The sequence below is a fragment of the Heloderma suspectum genome, chromosome 2 (genome assembly GCF_057233095.1).
Source record: "Heloderma suspectum isolate Gila_16-S chromosome 2, 16-S_ref, whole genome shotgun sequence".
NCBI lineage: Eukaryota > Metazoa > Chordata > Lepidosauria > Squamata > Helodermatidae > Heloderma > Heloderma suspectum.
The window spans coordinates 59,290,557-59,316,451 of NC_139459.1; the positions used below are offsets into that span (position 1 = coordinate 59,290,557).

The window sequence follows — 25,895 nt, forward strand, 5'->3', positions numbered from 1 at the left end:
CCGAAACTTGTTGGGGGGGCCGAACACGTTGGCGCTCGGCCCTCCGAAGTTTCTGGGAGAAATTCTCCGCCATCCCTACAGGCATCTCAGCAGAGTTCCATTCACAAGAACTCTGGATCCAAGCTACAATCCCCCTCCTCTCCCAGCAACTGAAGAGCAGGATATGTCTACGACATACATAACGGTTTGCTGCAGAGAAATTACATCTCCCACAATTATCAACCTAATAAATCTCAATCTGTTTGTGGACAGACAAACTATATAACATTGTATAGTGATTTTCATTTGTACAAATGGACTGTCCATTTGCTGTCCATAGTACAAATATTACGTTCTAGTCCGATACCATAATCGCTGAATCTAGTGGTCCACTTACACATACTGTTCCCAATCCCACAGAGTTGGATACTGCTTTTATTCTACAAGTAGGACAGAGTTCTGCTCACAATGCTGTTGCTGGTGGAGAGTGGCAGGGGTGGGGTGGGGGTGGGGGGACAATCTTCACTGGCTTTCCCCTACCCCTGCGGCCCACAGTGCCACCTCTCCCGTTGTTCTGGAGGGTTCACCAACACTCTGGAGCAGATTTTCAGGGAGCACAGGGGACTTCAGAGGAAGTGGGAGAATTGATTATGATCACCCACGCACACCCTTTGCTGGCAGGATTCTCACACTGGATTTGAAGCCCTCTGCAGAAAGGAGGAGCCCTTATGTTTGTGGGAGGCTTATGCTGGATCCAACTCACTGTCTGGAGTATTGGGAATATGCCTCAGGCTTGCATGCTCCATCCTGTCCTGGCATGCTTGGTTTCCATTATTTCTTGTTTAGCTCAAGTCATCGTTTGTAGTTACATCTAAGTGAGTAAACTATGGCTCTTGCACTCCAAAGCAAAATTGCAATTCTGGTTTGGAGAGCAAGAGCAAATCACAGTTCGTTTGTTTGGATGTGATCACAAACTATGGCTTGAGCTAAAGAGGAATTGAATTGGAGCATGCAAACTTGGGGGATATTTTAGATCCTTCAACTATGGTTTTGAGGACTGGGGGAGTCACATGTGAACTGACTCATGATCTTTTCCCATCAGTTTAACAAACTATTTCCTGTATTTAGATCTTCCATTATAAGAAAGTGGTAACATTTTATAGTAAGATTTTTTTTATTTCAGTAAGAATAACTTTTGACATTAAGGTAATGATCTTAAGAACACATATCTGACTCCAATATTTTCATAATCCTTTAAGTGAAGATATTAATACCACAGAGGAGTCTTTGGGAGCATTCTCCTCCTGAGTTAATCAAGGCTTTATGTTTTTTAAATAAAGCATTGCAAACAAACTGTCAACAGGGATGCTGTTAGACTGTCAAATCTTTTAAGATGATCCTATGTCAGTATTGTTAATGTAACAAATGGATTTGTGTATTTCAGGTTTTTGCTTCCCATGTATACCATGTGCAGGCCAAACCTATGCATGTTTACTCAGAAGTAAGCCCCCGCTCAGTTCAGTAGGCTTACTTCCAAGTATGTGTGCACAGGTTTACAACCTTAGTAGTATATTTTAGAATACACTATTTAGTATTTTTAATATGCGCAACTAGTACGATGGATTAAGATTCTGAGTATCTTGCTGTGCTGTAACTTGTAATGCATTTGCATTATAATTGGCATTGCTGATGTTTTGTTTAAGATGGTTGGACAACATTCTTTATTAATGAATAATCAGTATGTCAGATTTCTTGTGTACTCAGAAATCTAGCATTTTATATATAATATGCACATAGGATGAACAGGCGTGTCTGCATCATATCATTGTTTTTGTTTCATCATGTATTTAGTTGTATATTTTCATCCTGCCCATTAAACCCTCCGTGCCCTAGTCTGATGAAGGACATTTATTTCTTTACTTTAGTAACGGTCTTCATAATTTTTAGGACAAATACCCTCATAATTGAAGAATCCAACACTACAGTCTACTTGAAAGTATCCAGGAGCAATGGGATCAACACATCAGTGAGTGTGGAATGGGAAACACTGTCTGATACTGCATTTGGGATAAGTAAGTCAATTCACGAGTAGGTTCTTAAAACACACATTACAAATTGGCCTAATGAAACAAGGAAAGCTAAGTTGTTCTCTGTGGTTCTGGGACTGACTCGACCAGTGTCACTGCCTGTACACCTGTCCCTGTTTTGCCTGATCTAATTTTCCAGGACACACATTTTGACCAGTTTGTGATTACATGCATTTGAGTTGAGGCCATCCCTTCAGTAATGCAGGTTTCTCTTTCTTCATTTTTTGCCAGCCCACACAGTAACTTGTGGATATTTTCTTCTTGTTCCAGAGGGCAGATTACATGTTCTCTCCATCTTACAAAGTTTTGTGGAAGAATCAATATCTAGGTGGTGTTTCTTTATGGCAGGAGATTCTTTGTATGGCTTAATGTTGCGAAGACATCCAGCTATGAATTCCTCAATATACCAGTGGCGAGGAGTTTTCGTTCCTGTTGAGGTACAGTGCTAAAAAATATGTCTATATATTAAAAAAAATTCAGACCAATCTCAGCACTAGGTCAAGACATAAAAGATTGCAGCAACATTAATAGTGAGTTGGTGCGATAATTTGTGCTGTACCTCCTGCTCAGTTAAGGAAGACTGTTATCTAAAGAGAAACTCCTTTTGGATCCTGCCTTAATCTTACCTTAATAAAATCTTAATTTTTAAAAAATAAATGTTTGGGCAAAAAGCACATACATCATTAACCGGACAGGCAGAAAGTACCTAAGATTAACTCCATGGTTCTCTTCTTAGGAGTTTAGTATTGAGAATCCTCATCGCTGTACTGCATTTCAAATCAATGGCTCCTCCTACCTAGTAATTTCTCATGGTGGAACAATACCTTCTAACAACACTGTGTACTCCTTCACCCCTGGACTCCAGTTACTGCAGGTACATTTTTGCATCATTCACACTTCTTTGAAAATCCATATATAGGTTTAGTAGAACACACACACATTCAGCATGCCTTTTCCAACATAAGAATAATTTGCCTTGCAAGATTGTCTCGCAGATGTATCGAAAGCATGGTGCATGTCAAGATCCAAATAGCCTTCCTAAAATAGTTGACATGTAGTTCCTTATGTCTGTATTATTCCCACAATATTCTGTTCCTCCCCATGTTGTTTCTCCAATAATCACCTCTGTGTTGTTTCCCCAATTTAAATCACCTCCCCACTTCCAAGCAGCTGTTAGCCACGAATAAAGGAAAGGACCCCCACCCCTCCTTCTCAACGAATAGTAGCTTTTGGATGGGAGGGGTATTCAAATTGGAGAAATGGTGTAGGGGGAAAGCGTTAAAAAAAATTCCTCAGTGCTGTGGTCCTGATCCAGGTCAAGGCCCCCCTGTGGCTATTTTTAAGCATAAATAAAGGTGTTAGGAGATCAGATCAGGTCTAGTTTGGCCCTAGTTAGAATCTTCAAATGTAGTGGGTGAAAAACAAAGGACACAAGAGTAAAATTGTGATGTTGAGCAAACTTGCTGTGGTGTAGCATAGTGCAGCCCCACTGATATGTATGAAAGAGCTGACTGTTTATGTTATAACTGTGACTTCATATTTTCATGTGTTTGAATAGTTTTACACTGAAAAACGGTATTACAATTAAATTAGATGCATTTCTTTAAGGATGAATTAGGTAAATCTTTTCCTTCTTTGCTTTCTTTTCTTGCAGATACAGACCATCTTGTTGCCAGCTAGCACTGCCATAAAGTATTTCAGTTTGAACCAAAACCACTACTTGATTATTACAAGTTGTACATCCGAATCTAAATATCTGCAGGTTGGATGATCTTCCTTATTCTTCATGTATAACATGTGTTCGTTGTTTAGACTATTGAGCTTAACAACATATTCAGAACTTATGTGGCATTCTGAATTGTTTAAGCATATGAATAAAAGCAATGTGGCAAATTCAATTGGATGTAATTGGAGATTTTTATATGGCACACCAGAAGTGAAAGTAGATCAAGATTATTCCCATTATATTGTTGAATAGCATTTGAACTTACAGCAGACATCTACTATGAACAAACATTTCTATTGTATTCTAATAAATATAGCTTGAATATTGCATGCATAGATATGTTCTTGGCTGCCTCTGGATATTCCTTCTTCTCTACGTTATCATGCTTTGTTGGGACACATGTCTCCATGAACATCTGAAGACTACTTCTCCATGGTTAGGGAAAAAGCCCTTCTGTGTCACAAATGCTGGGGAGTTAGCTGAAATGCTAGGGAGACCTCACTATAGCCCTGGCTCTATTCCCTTGGAGGGCATACTGTGATCAGCCTGATCGAGAAACTAGCACATTTAGCAAAATGCAAAGGAGTAATGGTGTGTCACTTTAGAAATGTAGACTAGGTAGCAGAGGACCTTGTAAGGTCCACTGGAGGGAGCAACAGACAAAGGATCTGAGCTTTTCCAGAAAAATTAGTTTTTACTGAAAAAGTAGAACAAAAGGCAATTTAAGGGTTAATTGTTGAAGGCCATCCCAGGAAAAGGAGAGGTAGAAGGGGAATGAGAAATCAGGCAGTGACAAGCCAAAGGGGGCTGCATGGTGACACTCTTGCATTTATAGGAAAGGAGGGGACTGGTCGAAGTAGGGAAGTTGGAGAGAGAGAAAGACAGAGAGAGAGAGAGAGTGAGAAAGAGAGTTATACCTTTCCTTCCTTATGCTCTGTCTGAGACATGGAAAGTAGAGCAGGCATCCTTAGGGTAAATCCAAAGCAGAGGTAGAAAAAGACTGTCTTCAACCATGACAACATCGGAGAGATTTGTAGGTGCAGAAAATGAGCACCCCAAACTCGGAGTCCAGAGCCAAGCTACATTTATCCCAGCAAGACCTCTTCTGGAATTGTCTAAAGTTTAGGGGTACAGAGGTGCAAGAAAGACCAAGCCTGGAGCTCAGGCTGAGTTCATCTCATCAAGGCCACTTTCCTGGAAGTCAGCCTGCTTGTGTGGTCTTAAGGAGCCTTCCTAGAATCTGGGTTTCAGGGTCTACAACCAGTTATATTCTTAGAAAACAAACAACATAAAAGAGCATTGCACAAAAGGAAGATCCTCTCTAATGAAAGGAAGAAAGCACCTGGCCTCTTGGCTGGTGTGTTAACGGTATGTCTTGAGAAGACACTTGAAAATGCAAGGTTCTCAATAGCCAAATGAACATCGATCCAGTGTTGCCCTGGTTGAATTACAAAATGGTGGAAATTAAGCATTAGCAATTCCAAGAGGTCCCAGGCCCATGTATATATGGGGAGATAATCCTTGTGTATTTCAGTAGAAAACTGCAAAGGCATTTTGTCCTAGCTTGCTAGGACTTGCCTTCTTAGATTCCCAGACATAAATAAGAGTTTTGAGCCAAGACGGTCATGTGAGGTCCCAAAATGGAAGTGGGCTGGTACTCTCTGGCAACATCTGTCCAAATAATTGTTTAAGCGCATGAAGGAAGAACTCAAAAACCCCATCATTCTATGACATATGTTGTACATTTTTGGCTACCAATGAAAATTCTGCCTCTTCTAATCCAAGATGGTTGTGGTATATGAAGAAGGAAGTCACCAAATCCCGTGTTAGGTCAGAAGGGTTGATTCACTTATTAGAAAGGCTGCTAGGGAGGCTGTTCTGAGGCAGATTTCATATTAGACATTTTGGGTTGAGGCAAAAAAAGTCTGATTTTCAGGTTCAGGTTGTCGTGGGCTACAATGGCCCCATTTCAGTTTTCTGCTTGTTTTGGAGAGACTGTGACACTTTTTATATTCCCATGAATTATTTGATTTGTCAATCAGACCCAAGTTTCTTATTTATTTATGACATAGAAGAGACATATTCTGGTTTTTCATATCCTAAAAAAAATCTTATTTAGGGCTTAATGACATCTGGTTTCTTACAGTCTGAATTGTAACTAGAGGTTTCTCCTTTTCCACAGATTTTCCTCTGGAAGAATGGCATCTTTGTATTCCATCACCAGCTCTCTGTGAATGGAGTTCTAAGTGTGGATATTTTCCCCAGGGGAAGCACTACATATCTAGTCATGGCTCCATCAGACTCCACACAAAACCCTCTATTATACCAGTGGTCAGATAACAAATTTAACATGTTTCATGAAGTGCCAGTCAATGGAATAACACAAATCAAAGCCTTGATTTCTGGATCTGACATCTACTTAATTTTTGCAAAAGGTATTCATACATACAAGATCCATTTATCAGAAATACATTAAGATTCTGCTGTTGCTATGGAAATAGAACCATGAAGTGAGAATAGGAATTCATTACCTTCTGACAACTCTTATGACGAAAATGTTTCTATGGCATTTTTCCCCTTAAACAAGCATGCCTTGCCAGTATAAAGCACACTAATAATGTTGAATGTAAAACATGCACTTTTTCAAAAGGATATGTGAAGCTGGTAGTTTATTATTGTTTCTAATTTTGCTTCTATGTTTTACTTACTTTATTCATTTACAACCTATGTCTCCCTAACACAAAGTTTCAGGGGAAGACAACATGTTTAAAATCACCTCTGGTTCTAGTTACATCAGATATTTCTAGTTCCAAAGATACATGAAAGGAATATATCACCTCAGATACTGCAGTGCCAGCCACTGTGCAAATAACTACTTGATTATCTGACTGAAGCAGTTGTATATACAAGTTCTGCACTGTTGTTATTCTCTCCACAGGGCCCAATAGTACATGTGAAGTTTTTGTCTGGGAGACTGGGCAACCGTCCTTCAGGCATTTTCAGTCCCTTCCCATCAGAGCTGTAAATGAAATCCATACCTTTCTTCCACCCTCAGGTTTAGGTAAGTCTGAATAATTAAGTAAATAAATAGATAGATAAACAAACAAACAAACAAACAAAACCCTTAGGGCTGATTCACACATGATGTTTTTCCTCCACAGATATCATTTCCAAGTAGGGGAAAGTGTGTACAACATGCGTACACCGTCATGTGTGACAACTGCAAATGTTCATACTTTGCTACATTTATATGCTACGTGAGAGGTTGCAGTTGGCCGTGGTTTCTCAGTGTATGCGCATGCAGCAAAACAGAGTATAGAATCATAGAATAGTAGGGTTGGAAGGGGCCTACAAGACCATCGAGTCCAACCCCTGCTCAATGCAGGAATCCAAGTCAGAGCATCCCCAACCGATGGCTGTCCAGCCTCATCTTGAATGCCTCTGATGTGGGAGAGCCCACTACCTCCCTAGGTAATTAGTTCCATTGTCATATTGCTCTAACAGTCAGGAAGTTTCTGCTGATGTTCTGCCAGAATCTGGCTTCCTATAACTTGAGCCCATTATTCCGTGTCCTGCATTCTGGGATGATGGAGAAGAGATCCTGGCCTTCCTCTCTGTGACAACCTTTCAAGTACTTGAAGAGCGCTATCATATCTCCCCTCAGTCTTCTCAAGGTTAAACATGCCCAGTTCTTTCAGTCTGTCTTCATAGGGCTTTGTTTCCAGTCTCCTGATCATCTTCATTGCCCTCCTCTGAACCCTCTCCAGTTTGTCTGCATCCTTCTTAAAATCTGGTGCCCAGAAATGGACGCAGTACAGGCCTCACCAGTGCTGAGTAGAGGGGACCTAGTACTTCCTGGGATTTGGAAGCTGTGCTTCCATTAATGCAGCCCAAAATAGCATTTGCCTTTTTTGCAGCCACATCACATTGCTGGCTCATATTCAGCTTGTGATCCACAACTGTTCCAAGATCCTTCTTGATTGTAATGTTGTTGAGCCACATATCCCCCATCTTGTAACTGTGCATTTGGTTTCTTTTTCCTAGGTGCAGAACTTGGCATGTATCCCTATTAAATGTCATTCTGTTGCTTTCTGCCCAGCGCTCCAGTCTATCAAGATCACTTTGAATTTTGTTTCTGTCCTCCAAAGTATTAGCTATCCCACCCAATTTTATGTCATCTGCAAATTTGATCAGCATTCCCTGCACCTCCTCCTCCAAGTCATTAATAAAGATATTGAAGAGCCCTGGGCCCAGGACCGCGCCCTGTGGTACCCGGCTCGTTACCTCTCCCAGGTTTGAGAAGATCCCATTGATAAGCACTCTTTGAGTCCAATTCTGTAGCCAACTGTGGATCCACCGGATCGTTGTTTCATCTAGCCCACTTTGAGCTAGTTTGCTCATCAGGATATCATGGGGCACTTTGTCGAAAGCTTTGCTGAAGTTGAGGTATATTCTTTCCACAGCATTCCCACAGTCCACAAGGGAGGTTACCTGATCAAAAAATGAAATCAGTTTCGTCTGGCAGGATTTGTTCTTGACAAATCCATGTTGGCTTCGAGTAATCACTGCACTGTTTTAAAAGTACTTGCAGATAGATTGCTTTATAATTTGCTCCAGAATTTTCCCAGGGATTGATGTCAGACGGATTGGTCTGGAGTTCCCAGCTTCCTCCTTTTTACCCTTTTTGAAGAAGGGACCACGTTAGCCCTCCTCCAGTCATCTGGCACTTCACTCGTCCTCCATGATTTCTTAAAGAGAATAGACAGTGGCTCTGAGAGTTCTTCTGCCAGTTCCTTTATTATTCTAGGGTGCAGTTCATCTGGCCCTGGAGATTTGATTAGGTGTTCCTTGACCATATGCCTATCGATCTCAAGCTGCAATCCTGCCCCTTCAGCCTGTACTTTGCCTTTGCCTTTGCTGGGGGTGGGGGTGGGGTCATAGACCCTCTTTCGGGAGAAGACTGAGCCGAAGTAGGAATTGAGCACTTCTGCCTTTTCTTTGTCATCTGTTATCATGTTGCTATCCTTATTTAATAGCTGAACCACCATTTGTTTTCTCTGTCTTTTGCTATGCATGTATCTGAAGAAAGCCCTTTTGTTGCTTTTAGCATCCCTCGCTAACCTCAGCTCGTTCTCAGCTTCAGCCTTCCTGATGCCATCCCTGCAATTCTGTGCTACCTGCCTGTACTCCTCCTTTGTTACTTGACCTTCTTTCCACTTCCTATATGTGTCCTTTTTTGTTTTCAGGTCATCTCTAAGTTTTTTGTGAAGCCACATTGGCTTCTTCTGTTGTCTTCCACCTTTTCTTCTTGTTGGAATTGTTTGTGATTGTGCCATGAAAATTTCCTTTTTTAAAAGCTCCCACCCATCTTGGACTCCTTTTCTTATAAGAGTCACTTGCCATGGGACCTTACTGATCATTTTTTTGAGTTTATTAAAATCAGCTTTCCTAAAATCCAGGGTATGCGTTTGGCTACACTCCGCTTTTGCTTCTTTTAGAACCAAGAACTCAAGTATAACATGGTCACTTTCCCCCAGAGGTGCTGTAACTGCTACTTTATCCACTAAGTCATCTCTGTTGGTTAGGATCAAGACAAGGATAACCGGTCCTCTAGTTCCTTCCTCTACTTTCTGTAGGAGGAAGTTATCTGCCACACAAGTTAGGAATTTCCTGGAGGGGCCATGTTTTGCAGAATTTGTCTCCCAACAAATATCGGGGAAATTGAAGTCCCCCATTACTACTACATCATGCTTCCTTGAAACATTGGCTATTTGCTTTTCAAAAGTTTCATCCTCGTCTTCTCCTTGATTGGGTGGCCGGTAGTAGACTCCGACCACCAGGTTCCTTTTATTCTTTGCTCCATTTATTTTAACCGGGATGCTCTCAATGGGGCTACCAAGCTCATCTCCTGTATTTCTGTGCAGAGATAAGTATTTTTAACATATAGTGCAACCCCACCTCCCTTTCTTTTCCTCCTGTTCTTTTGAACAAGTTATATCCTTCAACTGCTGTATTCCAGTCATGAGAGTCATCCCACCAAGTCTGAGTTACACCTATCAAGTCATTCCCTCTTGTATTAAGAGTTCAAGTTAGTTCTGTTTGTTTCCCATACTCTGGGCATTAGTATATAGACATCAAAGACCATGTGCTTCATGGTCTGGCTTTCTTCCTACATGTTTGTGAAGACTATTATTGGGTGCTATTACAGGTGTTTTCTCCATTGCGGTGCATGAGCCTTCGTCCATTGTTACCCCCAACTTTACGTCTCCCTTCCCCGTAGGATTCCGTTTAAAGCCCTCCTGATAAAGTTCTTCATGCTGTGGCCAAACACATTCTTTCCAGCCTTTGTGAGGTGAGACCCATCCTTGCCAACAGTCCATCTTCCAGGAACTATAGCCCGTGGTCCTAGAATCCAAATCTCTCTTGTCGGCACCACCTTCATAGCCAGTCATTCACCCAGAGTATTTTTCTTTCCCTTTCTATCCCTCTTCTGACTACTGGAAGGATGGATGAGAAAACTATCTGGGCCCCAAAGTTTGTGAGTTTCCTTCCCAAAGCTTCAAAGTCTGACATGATTTCTTCGTAGCTCCGCTTGGCGGTATCATTTGTTCCTACATGGATGAGAAGAAAGGGATACCTGTCAGTGGGCTTTATGAGTGCAGGCACCCCTTCGGTCACGTCTCTCATCCATCCTCCCGGGAGACAGCATACCTGGCGAGTCCACGGGTCTTCGCGACCTACTTGGGTTTCGATCCCACACAGCAAGGAATCTCCCACTACTTCTACTCTACTCTTCTTGTTGTTGTAGGCCTTGGTTTCATCGTCTCTGCTTGACTGACCTTCAGCCTCTTGCTCGCTGTCATGCAGGTTCCCCAGTAATTCTTCCTCTACGGGCTGTCCTCCAGTCTCATCCTCAAGTACCTGGAAACAGTTCCCTAGTTCCACTGCTTCCACTGGTGCAGAGTGGCATCTAGTTCTTCTTCTCCTAACTGTCACCCTTTTCCAAGGAGTATGCTCTACTTGATTTTTCCTCACCTCAGCATTTCCCTCTTCTGCCTCAGCTTGCTGTTGCTCTTCTAGCTCCTGTACTTCGTTTTGCTGCTGTAGTTCCACCGTTGTGTCCAAGAACTCTTCATGTTCTCTTATTTCCTGGAGGGTTGACAGTCGCCACTCCAGACCACTTTTGCTTCCAGCAGTGTGATCAACTTGCACTTGTTGCATGTGTAGGCCATGTTGTTCTCAGGCAAGAAAAGAAACACTGCACACACCTTGCAGGTCACCACCACTGGAGAGTCTTGTCCTTCCTTAGTCTGTTTTCCTTTTTGTGTCTAGCTTTCTGATAGTTCTAGAGTAGCCTGTGCCTGGCCCTTACTCACTGGAGGTTAGAAACAGAGTCCCACTGGTATGGAAGTGTGTGTTAAAAGACAAATAAATGAAAAAACAAAGTTTTTAAAAAAATGTTAGGGACCTCCCCTGCCGAACTCCCCTGGCCAACCCCTGTTTGCTCTCCCTGTTTGCTCGCTATGATTGCTCACTCTCTGGGAGTTTGCTTGCTTCTGTAGTCCCTGGACCAGCTGGAGCAGCTTCCTCTGCTCTGCTCTGCTCAGCTGGGAGGCGGGAAACAGACTGAAGCTTCCCGCCCACTCAGCTGCTGGGAGTACTCAGGCCACACACCCCCAATTCAGTTGGAGCTCTCAGAAGCACCTGGTGAGCTCACAGCCACTCAGAAGGATAAAGGGCAGCCCCCTGGGCTTCCTGCAGCCCACTTACCTCTTAGCCTCTGTCTCCTTTGTCTCCTTTGTCTCTTATACCACTGCCACTCCCCTGGCCAACTCCTGTTTGCTCCCACTGTTTGCTCGCTCTGGTCGCTCGCTCTCTGGGAGCTTGCTTGCTTCTGTAGTCCCTGGAACAGCTGGAGCAGCTTGCTCAGCTCTGCTCTGCTCATCTGGGAGGCGGGAAACAGACTGAAGCTTTCCGCCCACTCAGCTGCTGGGAGTACTCAGGCCACAATTCAGTTGGAGCTCTCAGAAGCACCTGGTGAGCTCACAGCCACTCAGAAGGACAAAGGACAGCCCTCTGGGCTTCCTCCAGCTTCCTCCATCCCACTTACCTCTTTGCCTTTGTAGTATGAAGGGATCCTACATGGGCTTTTTTTCTTTCCTACACAGAAGCATACATGCATGAAAAGGGGGGGGGGGCAACCCTGCCACATGTGAATGTCCTTTAGTAACTATGAGCACAATTCACAATTTATACTCATAACTATGCTTCCAAGTCCATTACCCTTGTACTGGCAGACAAATTATGGGAAATCCCAGGGCTTTCTGGGAGCTGGAGACTACAGTCACGTAATTGTTTTCAGCATTTCCATATTTGCGGCTGGCTGGTTTTATGACTTGCTTGATCAACTGGAGGGGCTGTAGCTCCGTGGCAGAGCAGATGCTTGGCATGCAGAAGGTCCCGGGTTCAATCCTTGGCACCCTCAGGTAGGGCCAGGAAAGAGTCCTGCCTGAAACCCTGGAGAGCCACTGCTGCCAGTCAGTGTTGACAATACTGGGCTAAATGGACCAAATGGTTTGACTCTATGTTACAATCGTATGTTCCCAATTACAACCCACCTCAGCCAGGGAATAAGGGCTGCAGACCTGCAGCTATTGAAATTATTCTTCCTAGTCAGAGCAACATGGACCGAAGGATCAGGGCAGCCCCTGGACACCACATATGGCTGAAGTTTGCTTGGGTAGCGAAGGCTTCTGGTGTTGTTTGGCAGAAAAGGTGGTTTGGGTCATATGTAACAGACTATTATCTTGCTTTATTTATTTTTTTAACTAAGATTGTAGCTTTAACAAGTTGACAAAAGCATTAACAATTTCATCACCACTACCACCATCATCTATAACAATAAGATCAATAAAAAGCAGCAGTAGACAATATTAAAACATCACAAAATCAAACATCCTATTATCAGTCCGGACAAGACTGAGATGTTGTTGGTGGGTGGTTCTGCTGACCGGATGGAGGGTGTTCAACCTGTCCTGGATGGTGTTGCACTCCCCCTGAAGGAGCAAGTCTGTAGCTTGGGAGTCCTCCTGGAACCATCTTTGTCACATGAGGCTCAGGTGGCCTCAGTGGCACCGAGTGCCTTCTACCAACTTCGGTTGGCCCAGCTACGCCCCTATCTGGACAGGGATAACCTGGCTTCAGTTGTCTATGCTCTGGTAATCGCCAAGTTAGATTACTGCAATGCCCTCTATGTGGGGCTGCCTTTGAAGATGGTTCAGAAGCTGCAGCTCATGCAAAATGCAGTGGCCAGATTGATAATGGGGACCAGAAGGTCTGAACATATAAGACTGATTCTGGCCCGCCTGCACTGGCTGCCTGTATGTTTTTGAGCCCGATTCAAGGTGCTGGTTTTAACCTATAAAGCCTTACACGGCTTGGGACCACAATACCTGACGGAGCGCCTCTCCCGACACGAACCTACCCGTGCACTACGCTCAACATCTAAGGCCCTCCTCCGGCTGCCTACTCCGAGGGAAGCTGGGAAGACAGCGACAAGGGAGAGGGCCTTCTCGGTGGTGGCCCCCAAATTTGGCACCAACATTGTTATCTTTTTGGCACCAGGTTAAGACCTTTCTCTTCTCCTGGGCATTTAGCAGCATATGATAGGTTTTAATTGATCCTGTTATGGCGTATGGTTATGGTTGTCTGCTTTGAGATTGCTTGTTGAAGTTGTTTTAGATATAAGTTCTTGTATATTGTTCTGTTTGTGTGTTTTTTATGGAATTGGCTTTTAAAATCTTTATATTGTATTTTTAAATGTTTTAATCTTTGTAAACTGCTCAGAGAGCTTTGGCTACTGGCCGGTATAGAAATGTAATAAATAAATAAATAAAATAATGCACACCTTTCCTTATTTGGGTGACAGCTAAAATGAAGAAAACAGCTTTATTAACTCTCTAGAAATTATCTCTGTCCAGTAACATTTTGATTTTTGGAGCGCCAAAACCAAAGGATATTCTAATGAGAATAGATGACAACAACTCCTCTTGTTAAAGAATAATGCAAGAAGTTTGTGCAGAGTCCAGTTTAAGAAATAGTAGAGTAAATCCTTAACTTGTTCTGCTCCACATATGCATTATTTGGCAATGTGATGTACAGTTTTAAAGATCCTGTCTTAAAAATGATGCAGATACTAGTCTGTCAGCAAAATGCTTAGGAAGTATTTATTCTGGTGTCCAAGTAATTTGAAGATGTGCATTTAAAAGGATAATTGATAGGCCTGTTCTTGTTTTGCCGCAGTTATTACTTGATCTGCAATCTGTATGGCATACTCGTTCTGCAGGATGTTATAGACTTTAATATATTACTTCCATTTTGGTGCTCATTGAAGAATATTGACACCAGGTTTGGATGAATCACACAATGTAATATAACAGGCTGCAGGAAATGCTCTTCCTATTACTAGAATAAAGTGTCAATATTAGACATAAACAATAGAAATTGTTTATGGGACAGAACCGTGTTAACAATGGTTTTAGCCAAAGTGATTTTATCTGGCAGAGCAAGAATTCTATTACAGCTGCCAACCATTCTTAATATAAACATGAAAATAAATTAAATGTTAAGTAGATGTTTACATGTATTAAACTTCAAAAACAAAACAAACTAATCAGCTCTTCTTTCAACTAAAACTTTTTGAATTTCTCTTTCTAAAATGCTCTTGTTCTTATGTTTCTTGATGCAGCACATATGCTGTTTGCTGGGAAGGATAAATCAGCTCTCTATTCCTGGAACTCAGAAATAGATCAGTTCTCTCCAGTGCTGGAAGCCCCTTCAGCCAATCATATCACCGCTGTCAATGTCAGGTCTCTTAATTCCAACAAAAGTCTAATTGTTCTGACTGGAGATTCATACTCCTGTGTTTACGAGCTGACCTCGGTCTCCAACCAATCAGATTTTATGCCTAGGTAGGTTCCTGATTTTATTTATTGGCTTATAAGCAGACATCGGACAGTATCCAATACTGCCACTGTACTCCTGCTCATTCCGTTGCTCCAGTAGGAGCAGTTAGTGCTTCCGAAAGCAAACCTGGAAAGGAGCAGAAATGCTCATTTTCCAGATTAGGGCAGGTTAGCAGAGCTCACTTCTGTGAGCTCTGTTGACCTGCCCCATTCCAGAAATGAGCATTTCCACTTGTTTCCAGTTGCTTTAAGAACTGCTAGCTCCCCATTGCGCTAGTGGCAGGGACTGGGAAATCAGGTTCTTTTTTGACTCAGCAGAGTTCCACTGCATGTATGACTCAATTTGCCTTTGCGAGCCAAGCTGTGGGCTTTTCCCTGAACTCTGGGAACTGTTTTAGTGCATTCCTCCTCCCCAGGTTCTGCAATTTGTACAAATTTCTCAGCAATCTGTGCAAGTTCAACTGGAATTTGCACAAATTAGAGCCCCGAATTTACACCAATTGCTCAGAAATTTCCACTAATTGCTCAGAAATCTGCATAAATTGTAGAGCCTGCAAGGGAAAAATACACAAAATGCCTGAAAAATCTGCCAACTGGCTTGACTCACTGCAGACTGAGTTGGGTGCCACAGTGGGAACTGGAACAAAGTCTGGGAGACAGAACCTAGGAAAACCCGTCAAACTCCACCCCCCAAATGGATTTCTCTGACATCTCAAGCTAGTGGTGGGTTCTGCTAGTGAGTGGGCAATATAGGATACTGCTCAAAGAGAACTCTTCATATCTTAATGTTTTTAGCTAATTATAACTTCTAACATACCTTCATAGTAGCTGTCCTCTTGTTCTTTGCTGTAAGTTTATGGGACCCTAATACAATCCTTTCCACATGTCAGTTCTGACCCTTTTCTAGGGAAAATACTAGTCAGAAATCCCTACAGAAACTAGGGATGTTGGAGAATTCCGCTACGGATTCCAGGGAGGCCAAATTCCAGTGAATTCACCCCCCCCGAAATCCATGGCGGAATGAAGCAACCCCCCCTGCCACCCCGCGAAATGGGCCCGGAACGGAGCCTACCTGGTGTCGGCCGTCTGGTGCTCTGCAAATGCACCATTCACCTTCCTTTGAATGGCCGTGATAGGCTACGTAAGTATTTACGTACAGTTGAAGACCCTCCAGAGCAGACTTGGGAGGGATGCAGGGAACACTGCGGGGAGGAGAGGAGGGGACCGTCCCACTGTATGACCAGCAGTGGAGGATGGTGACTCCGGCTTTGGTGGGGTAGTGAATCTGCTCTGGGTTTCAGTCAGAACTAGTCAGAAGTATAAAGGAACTGTCCAAGGTGCTTTGCTTTGCACTTTGCATAGCACCTTTAAAGTTCTGGCTGAAACCTGGAGCGCATTCACCACCCCACTGACATCAGAGCCACCAGCCTCCACTGATGAGACAGTCTGCTTGTGTGATGTTGGATTTTATCCAATATGTTTCTTGTAATGCTAAGTAAAAAACAAAAACAGGCCAGTAACTGAAAATGTATGGACCAAATTTAACCTCTTTTCACAAGCTGGAAGTACGATTCATTATCTTTACATGATTTTTGCTATATTTGTCTTGGAAAAACCAGCCTTTAGTTATAATTATGCTGTACATCTGTGTTTTTTATGCTAGTTCAGGTGAACTGATATTTGAACCAGGAGACAAGGAAGTTGTGATAGCAATCAATATCTTTGATGACACAATCCCAGAGGAAGAAGAATTTTTTAGAGTACAGCTGAAAAATCCAAAGGGTGGTGCAGAAATTGGTCCTAATGGCTATGTTACACTAATTATACCACCTAACGATGGTGCTCATGGAGTTGTTGCATTTGCTCAGGTAATACTGTTAGAATGCATTTGCAATAGGTTATTATCAGAACCTGTGAACACTTACATGTTTTATTCTGTCACAGAATTATTTAAAGCCACTGGATCTGAATGTAAATAAGTAGGTTAGGTGTAGAATCAGACCTAAGTAAATCCTTTTAGGAAAATACCCCACCACATTATTCACTGGAACTTGGGAGTTTCCTCAATATTATTCATTTGTCTTGCATCGGAACTTGTTATGATATATTTGTGGTTCATCCAGGGCTCCCACCACCACCCGGAGAGCAGTACTGGCAGACAGATGGTGCTTCAGCACCTGGGCCAGCGCAGGCATGCCTGGGCCCACCAGGGTTGAGGCTGCTCACCACAGAATCCTTTTTTCCTTATTTTTAAACATGTTAGAGTTGGGACAGCCGACTGGGCACATAGATGGTTACAGATGCTCCTTTCATTATTTTTATGTAGAGATATATTACCATTTTCTACAACAAAATAGTGCTCATTTCCAAGTAAGTGTGTTTAGTATCAAGGCAACAAAGGCAAACTCCATTTTATTCCTGTAGTCATAATTAGTGCTGTGCCAAAAATTTCTCCCACATTTTTTTGACCATTCTCATTCAATTTGATGGAAGAGAAATTGCTTTCAAAAAGAAATTCAGTGGTGAAGAAATTTTGGAGAAATTCTCATGGGTTGGGTGTAGGTTTCTTGGGCTTACCTTACTTGGCTTACTTGGTGGCTGAGGAGTGAGCACAAGTGTCCTGTTTTTCATTGTACAGTCATCTCTCTGGCTGCCTGTAGCTTCCTCAGCTTCCTACACTTCAATTAAAGCCCATTTTAAGGCACCATGAGGTAATTCCTCCCATGGGGCTTTTTCAGATCAGGATGTGCAGGCAGCCTGGGAGGCTAGCTGTGATTAGGTAAGCTCAAAAACACCACAAAAATACCTTATAAAACATCCTGAATGAGGCAGAACAATGGAAGCCTCTTTTGGAGCGGGGGGGGGGGGGCGGAGAAAGCTTTCAGGGAATTGGAGGAGAGATTTTGGCAGAGTGCTAACTCCACCTCATCCCTAGAACAAGGCACAACACTGCCCCCACCTGCACTGTGGTGGATGCAAACTAGGGGCCAGCCTGCCAAGACAGTTGATGCTGTTGCAGCATGAAAAACCTCCCAAACCCTTAACAAAAAGGAAAGAAGCTATGCTACAAGCCCTGCCAGTGGGGAGCCCTACCTGGGAGAAACTGTGGAGAATTTCTCCTCCCCCTGGAGAAATTCGGTGAAATGGTCTCCAAAATTTCTCTGCTCACAAGAAAGGGGGAAAATTTCAAGAGGCCATTTGCACACGGCTCTAGTCATAATGGTGCTATGATGAGTTAAAAATGCAAAACTGTACATGATCAGAATATTCATTTTTGGCAAAGACTTTTTCCTTTTCCTTCTCCTTTCTCTCCTTCTCTCCCTCCCTCCCTCCCTCCCTCCCTCCCTTCCTTCCTTCCTTCCTTCCTTCCTTCCTTTTGAAGCATGGAATGGCAGAGAGGGGAGAAAAGGAATGTTAGTTGCTTCATAACTGAAGTAATACACATGGCCATTTAAAAGGAGGCCACATAAAATCATTAAGTCAAGGGCCTACAATCACCCAGCTGCACCACTGGATGTTACCAAAAATAAGCTTATCAATGAAAGTGACAATTTATTATTGTATTTCTCACATTTGTATCCCACCCACTCTTTCCCCAAGGAGCTTAGGGCGCTACACATGGATTACAGCCCCCCTCATTTTATCCATACAACAAACCTGTGAGGTAAATTGGTTTGAGAGATAGCAACTGTCCCAAGGTCACCTGAGTTTCATGGCTACACAAGAATCCAAACTGAGGTGTCTCTAGTTCAGGCCCAACAGCTTAGTTGCTATTCATCATGAAAGGTGTGAGAATTTTTGAAAACATCAGACTAATTTATTTATAAAATTGGTTATACATTGATTTGTGAATTACAAATGGGGAACCCAGTCTCTGAGTACTATTTAGAATTTATATAACTTTTACACAAAGCTGTTAAGTCACTTACATGTTTTTCTACTTCATTTGTGCATTTTTAGAAATCCTTATTTAAACAAGTAGAAGAATTGGAGCAGGATACCTTGATCACCTTGAATATTGAACGCTTAATTAGTACCTATGGACGTGTTGCAGTTCAGTGGGAGGCTGGTGGGAGCGTTAATGATGTATTTCCAACTTCAGGAGTGGTATGTATTTTGATGAACAAAACATTCGTTGCAGAAAATATGTAAAGCTCTAATTATACTAGCATGTTAGTAATTAGTAATGTAATTAATTAGTAAGTTGCATATTTAAGCACAGAAAAGCATATTTGCTAAAAGTTTAAATTAGAAAAGTTTGGTTCTCATACTGACTTCTAGTGTAATGGATGATGAGTTGGATCTAAGAAACTTCAGGTGGTTCCAGGAGACGCTTTCCCCCTGCAGTTGCACGGCCTCAAATGTGGAGTCTTATGGGGATCCAGACAGTGTTTCCATTTATAACAGCCCCCATGTTTTCTCACCACTTATTCTGTCTTTTTTCTTTCCACAAAAAAACCATCAAGAGAGCAATCCTGTGGGCTATGAGCCCAAAGGATGAAGCACTTCAATGTTGGAGGTGCCTGATCATGCTATGCCCTGTTGGGCTGTTGCTGGGAAGAATGACAGAGGTTCGTTTTGCCTTTCCAACCTCCTTAAAGGCATTCTTTGTTAGACAGGTTCCAAAACCTGCCCAAATCACTCTCCTTATTGTGGGCGGGGATGGGGGCTGAGAGGACATTGGATCCAGTAGATCCATGGCTGCTCCCCTCCCTGCCCAGTAGCACACCCTGACACTTCCATTGCTTCCCTCCTGACCTTGGCAGAGGGAGCCACCATGGACCTATCCATAATGGCTGGGAGGGGCCAGGAAGGACTGGGGTCCGACTGCAGATCCCCTCTTCTGAAATCACTCCTAGGATGCTTCTAGGGGCCATGGGACTGTGCTCTAAGGAGGAAAAGATGAAATAGCTACACAGTGCCTTTTGATTAGTAGCACTAGGAGCCCTCTGTCCGGAATCACTCTAAAAATGAAGTTCTGCTTATGGAAAGGAGCTTTTCTGCCTCCCCCTTCCTGTTGTAGCCCTTGTGCTCTGCATGAACTACACTCTTTTTAGATAATATTTTATTTAATTTTCTTAAAATACAGGGGGAAAACAGAAAACAAAGAATGATTAAGGAATTCATTATCTACAAAACAATATAGTAAACCTTTGATCCTGATCATAATAGTAATATAGTTTAATGTTCTTAAAGCATAATAATAGTAGTAGCAGTAGTAGTAGTCAGACGACCCTGCAGAATGTTATGGGATATGACATAGGGAGCTGCAGTGGGAAGGAGATAGTGGCCTAAAGCATGGACCTCTCCTTGCCTGGGCAGAAGTGTCTTCCGCATGCCCTGTCAGTCCACTGAATCCAAGCCAGTATCGACTCTCAATCTAACTAAAATAATTGAAAGATAAACCTCGTTCATTTTAGAACAGTAGGATCCAGGGAAGCCCAAATGGAGCTCCACTTGTATAACAGGATGTCCCTGCCCCTTCTTCCCTACTGCAGCTCTCTGCAACCCTTGAAAAGCCACTCCTGAGGGTTGGGAGAGCCAGTGTGGTGTAGTGGCGAGAGTGTTGGACTGGGAGCTGGGAGATCTGGGTTCTAGTCCCCACTCAGCCATGGGAGCTCACTGGGTGACTGTGGGCCAGTCACACACTCTCAGCCCAACCTACCTCACAGGGTTGTTGTTGTGAGGATAAAATGGAAAGGAGGAGGATAATCTAAGCCACCTTGGGTTCCTTGCAAGAGGAAAAAAGGTGGGATATAAATGCAATAATAAAATAAAAATAAATTGGGCCAGGGGACCCTCTTGAACGGCATGGGATCAGAGCTGGAGTGTTGCAGAAGGATTTTCAGAAACAACCCTGTACTTCTTTCCTAGTACTGAAAAGCAGAAAACCGCAAACCTAATTAGTATTAAATGGTCTTGATAGCATTTCCTCCTAGCTTAAGAAAATGGATACTCATTTTTTAAAAATGCTGAAGACTGACTTCACAATATATCAGGTGAAGACTGATATATTCAGGTGGGCCATATTCAACAGTTGTTGACGATCAGTACCTCAAGGCATGACCAACAGGGTTTAAAATTTTGTTCTCACTTACACTGAATGCTAATACATGTCACTGTTTCACTGTAGTTAAATCAGGTTCACACTGAACGGAAAACCATTTTGTTTATTGGCTTTTTTCCTGGTTTAATGATATGTCTTTCCACATTAGTACATACGTATCTTTAAAATGTACAGTTAATTCATGCTATACGATTTGATTGTGTTTTAATGAAATTAAGGGCACCATCTAGCCAATGTTAAAACATGCTGAAGTCCCATTCATTGGGAGAATCAAACAAATCTCTCAATTTAAAATCTACTGAAGTGTTTTAACATGAGCTGGATTGTGTCCTCAATCATTGTGTTATCCTATCAGTAACTTAAAGAATATTCTGTTACATATTTTCCCCTAAAAAATATTTAGATTACGTTTTCAGAAGGTCAAGCCTTGTCCACAATCACCTTAACAGTCCTTGCAGATGTCATTTCTGAAGTTGCAGAGACAGTGATTATAACTCTCACCCATGTCACCACTATGGGCATTCAGGATCCTAACAGAGGAGCTACCATTGACCCAAACAGAGCAAAAGCTGTACTTACCATTTTGCCTAACGACTCTCCTTATGGTATAGTGGGATGGCACACAGATTCTCTCTACGTTAAGGTAGCAGAACCTGAAGGTGAGTCAATTCTGTGTTCTTCCTGGAGAAAAACAAATATATCTTCCCAAATCTCTTTCTGAAAACAGTTTCAGCTTTAGTCAGTATTTTGGTTCACACTTGCAGGCTTTAATATTACATTTTATTTTTTTATATATTAAAAAAAATACCTCTGAGATGCAGTGGCACACCAGTGGAATCCATATATCCTGAAGAGAAAATACATGTTTGAAATATGCATTCACTTTTCATGCATATATATTTTACTTGGGTATCTGTCCCTGAATCCAGAATATCTTATGAGTGCCTCATAAAATGTTTCTACCTTCCCATGTGGAGCAGTGCTTGGCTCACATGGTTGAGCCACCTAGATTTGCTTTGCTGAACCACATATTGAGATGGATACATGTTGCCCAATCTTTTTCTGTGATTGTGGCACATTTTCATTTGCATAGTGTTAGATAATGGGTAGAATCCAACGGGGCGCTTCTGCCCTCGCCCATTCGCTTCAGCCCTGTCAATTGCATTGTGTAAGAGGCCCTGACTGCTTGCTCATCCCTTACTTAGTGCTTCTGGGACAACCCAAAATGAGCAGAAACACTCATTTCTGGAAGGAGGCAGGTCGGTGGAGGTCACGTAAGGGAAATCTGCTCATTTCGAAGCTTTCCCCTTGGGTCCCACTTGCACAATGGAATTGGCAGGACCAACCACTTGTGGGAAGGAATCAATGGGGAGGAAAGGGTGGCGGGGGCATAAGTCCTTTGTGTCAAAAAGCTAAATTGAGTTGTAAACTTCATGAACTCCAGGCTCTTTTATGATTCTATGACATACAAATTCTACATCATTGTTTCCAATTGTTTGTCCATAAGAATCTTGCACACTTCGGGCATTTTCACTTTATATGAAGTTTTGCTGACATACATATTTCCTCTACAGAAGAGAGTGGTTTAAATCTCACTTCAGTTTTAAATTTATTGGTGGCCATAGGCAAACCGATGTTCTCTCAACCTCGATCTCCATCTGCAGTATGCTATATTATGCAATATAATATATGCCGAGATAATGGGCTGGTTTGGACACTGTCTTTGAGCCAGCCCTGCCCACTGTATGGAGTGAAGCAAGGGTGATCCCTCCCCTCCGCACTTTCCACATGTGGATTTCTTGTTAGAAGTCAGTTTGTATGTGTAAACTCAGATGCATGTGAGCCTCATCTGTGCTTTAAGTTCCCTGAAAAATATCCAGAGAATCAGCCATGTGATTGAGGCCTCTGAATGTGGGATACTACATGCATAGGGCATTACATGCTTGGGCCGTGCTGACTCTGGGCCAAACTGCGTGGATGGAGGAGGCAGGGACAGCACACTGGGTGACTGGGGATGACACGCATGCTCTCACTGAGTCTTATGTGATGGGCTGGTATTTCTCAAATACTAATTTTATTTTTGGCCAACATTTTTGGCCAGCATTCATGTGAGACACCTTAAAACAATATTTACTTTTATTGCTTCATTGCTTTGGCAAATTTCTTGATTTTTGTCCTAAGCCCCGGGCTTTCAGTCATATCCTGATTGATCAGATTTCCTGGGCTCTGAAGCAAATGTCATTTCTTGGAAGAGAGATGAGTCATCACTGTTATGTTAGTTCAGTTAGTCATGTTTGACATTTGTGACTTCAAGATCAGAGAAAATGAAGCAAAGAAAGGCAAATTCCAACTATTGTTGGCTGACTCATTCCATCAGGGGACGTGTCTTATATAATTTTAACTGTGATTTTGGAGTTAAGGAGAGTAAAATGTACTGATAGGATTGGGAGTGACAGGGAGATGAATGAAAAAGGTACAAATAAGTAATAACAAAATGTTCTGTAGGCTTTGTTTAAAATTATGGAGCACATGCTGTTTCTTGAACTCCAGTGTATAATGTTCCGCCTCTTTTCAAATTCTTCATTCTCTGGAGTATTCTAAAGTGATATTAGCCTCACATTTTGTCCATGATTGTTTCAGGAATTTCATAATATGGCAACTTTAGCTCACTGAGGTAGAAGAAACTAAATCAACTATTTCAAGAATTATATCATAGACCTGTACATAACTCTATTACAAATTTGTTCTTCAATCTTTTCAGGGAAATCAACTTTTGTTACTTTACATATTCTCAGAGAACAAGGATTTGTTGGAGATTTTAGTGTGCAGTTGATACCCAGGCCTATTTTTTCACTCCCTCTTGTCAACCAAGCTATGGAAAATGAAGATTATAGGTTGGAAAACAAGACAGTTATTATGGCAGAGAACATGACAATAGCTTCGGTAACTGTAGCCATTTTGCCAGTGAGTATTTGAAAAGATATGTTCAGGTTCTGAGCAATTGAATGGTTATGAATGCTGCAAATATATTTTTTCTGGTCGATATGATTTATTGTATAAAAATAGTACTTCATAATTTAAAACTTTATCAGAATATCCATGATTCAATGCAGCAGTGCCTTCGAGGCACAAGAATCTTAATGTGTCCCTAATCTGGAGTACTGTGTCCAGTTCTGGGCACCGCACTTTAAGAAGGATGCAGACAAGCTGGAGAGGGTTCAGAGGAGGGCAACAAAGATGATCAGGGGACTGGAAACAAAGCCCTATGAGAGACTGAAAGAACTGGTTACGTTTAGCCTTGAGAAGAGAAGACTGAGGGGAGATATGATAGCGCTGTTCAAGCACTTGAAAGATTGTCACAGAGGAAGGCCAGGGTCTCTTCTCGATCATCCCAGAATGCAGGACACAAATTAATGGGCTCAAGTTACAGGAAGCCAGATTCCGGCAGAGCAATACAACAATGGAATCAATTACCTAGGGATAGTGGGCTCTCCCACACTGGAGGCATTCAAGATGAGCCTGGACAGCCATCTGTTGGGGATGCTCTGACTTGGATTCCTGCATTGAGCCAGGGGGTTGGACTTGATGGTCTTGTAGGCCCCTTCCAACCCTACTATTCTATGATTCTGTGATTCTTAATCTCTGAAAACAAGAGTTGCCTCATACCTTTCAACTAGAATCAGCAAATCTCTGTGTGCCCTCTCTTTCATGTGTGCATCAACTGCCTCCATTGTATACACATACATGGGCTCTGTGGCATAGAACCCAGACATGCCTTAGTCAAGTAGGTTTGTTTCATGTTTATGTTTTTGTTTTACTGCTGCACATCCAGATATGACTTTTAAATTAGACCCAAAATTAGCTTAGCTTTAATGCTGTCAGTAAATTTTACTGCTGCAATTCCTCATTTATTTAGTCTGGAGAAAAAACTGGCAACCACCAGTAATTCTGAGTTTGAGATGAGATACCATCATCTCCTCCAGGCCAAAAGCCTGATACTTTTCTGACTTATTATTTGTTCCTCCCAGCTGCCTGAGAATGATATTTAGCAGTTCTCTATACAAGTGCTGCTTTACTCTTAATTATTCGGTCCATCCTTCAAATTTAGGCTGTTTTGAATTGCTGTAGGTATAAGAAACCCCAACTCCGATGCACCATTATTGTAATACATTTGAAATTAAAGTTGAGATTTATTACGAATTAAGCACTCTTTTCTGCACCTTTGCTGTCTGCATGGTTGGCTTGACTAAGTAACCACACTGCCAGACTGCCTGGGGCTGGTAAGGGGACGATGACTAGTAGGAGTTGCGACATGCCTAGTCCCCCCCCCTTTAAAAACACTTCCCCCCCTACAGGATAATGTTCCAGAATTCCAGGAGGGATTTGTAATCAATATTAGCAGCGTGCAGTTGCTGGACTCTTCTCTTACTGGAGGGCAGCCAAGTGTGAAAAGACTTGGCTTGGAAATAGCTGAGATAATGATAGAAGAGAATGATGATCCCAGAGGAATATTTCATTTCCATGCTACCAAGGTGAGAGCAAACTGAAAAAATGACAATGCTGCTCTGCTGTTACTACTCTTTGTCTAAATCATCTGAGACTGACCATTTGGAGATAGAGAGCTGGTTTGGACTATCATATCTCAGCTTAACAAAGTGAAACATACACAAGTCTTTCCCCCAGGCATGTAGGCACTTTGCGTGTGCCACAGTTAAACTAGGAAGCCCATGATTAAATATAGTTTCTTTCCCATTTCATCTGAATTGAGACTTCAAGGGTACCAGCTTCAGGACAAGCCAGGATCCTGCACCAGTTTCAAACCATGGTCAAGATATGATTATTTGGATTGAGCTGATATGTTGGACCTTACCACTAAGGGAGCTGAGGCAGACTCTAAGCCTAGAAAAGAACTTTTGCTTCAGGAAATTTTCAGTATGTATAGCCTCTGCTCAGTTAGCCACAGCAGTGGGTAAAGGAATGATAGCTCTGAGATTTAAGGAGTCAAGGAAGGGCCGACAAAGGTCAAAGAATTCCAGTGGCAATGGCAATATGTGAGGAATTTAATGGGCTCA

The 25,895-nt window shown here is 42.3% G+C and overlaps 1 protein-coding gene across 1 annotated transcript in view; it reads left to right on the forward strand.

Moving 5' to 3' along the window:
* The window catches only part of ADGRV1 (adhesion G protein-coupled receptor V1), a 391,637-nt gene that overhangs the window by 131,314 nt on the left and 234,428 nt on the right, over positions 1-25,895 (forward strand). The window contains exons 45-56 of the mRNA XM_084833645.1: positions 1,927-2,051; positions 2,337-2,503; positions 2,803-2,940; positions 3,721-3,828; positions 5,975-6,227; positions 6,731-6,853; positions 14,540-14,762; positions 16,420-16,624; positions 18,717-18,863; positions 21,227-21,482; positions 23,585-23,787; positions 25,179-25,355. Of these exons, the coding sequence (XP_084689771.1) occupies positions 1,927-2,051; positions 2,337-2,503; positions 2,803-2,940; positions 3,721-3,828; positions 5,975-6,227; positions 6,731-6,853; positions 14,540-14,762; positions 16,420-16,624; positions 18,717-18,863; positions 21,227-21,482; positions 23,585-23,787; positions 25,179-25,355 (2,125 nt within the window). The remainder of the gene's footprint in view (positions 1-1,926; positions 2,052-2,336; positions 2,504-2,802; positions 2,941-3,720; positions 3,829-5,974; positions 6,228-6,730; positions 6,854-14,539; positions 14,763-16,419; positions 16,625-18,716; positions 18,864-21,226; positions 21,483-23,584; positions 23,788-25,178; positions 25,356-25,895) is intronic.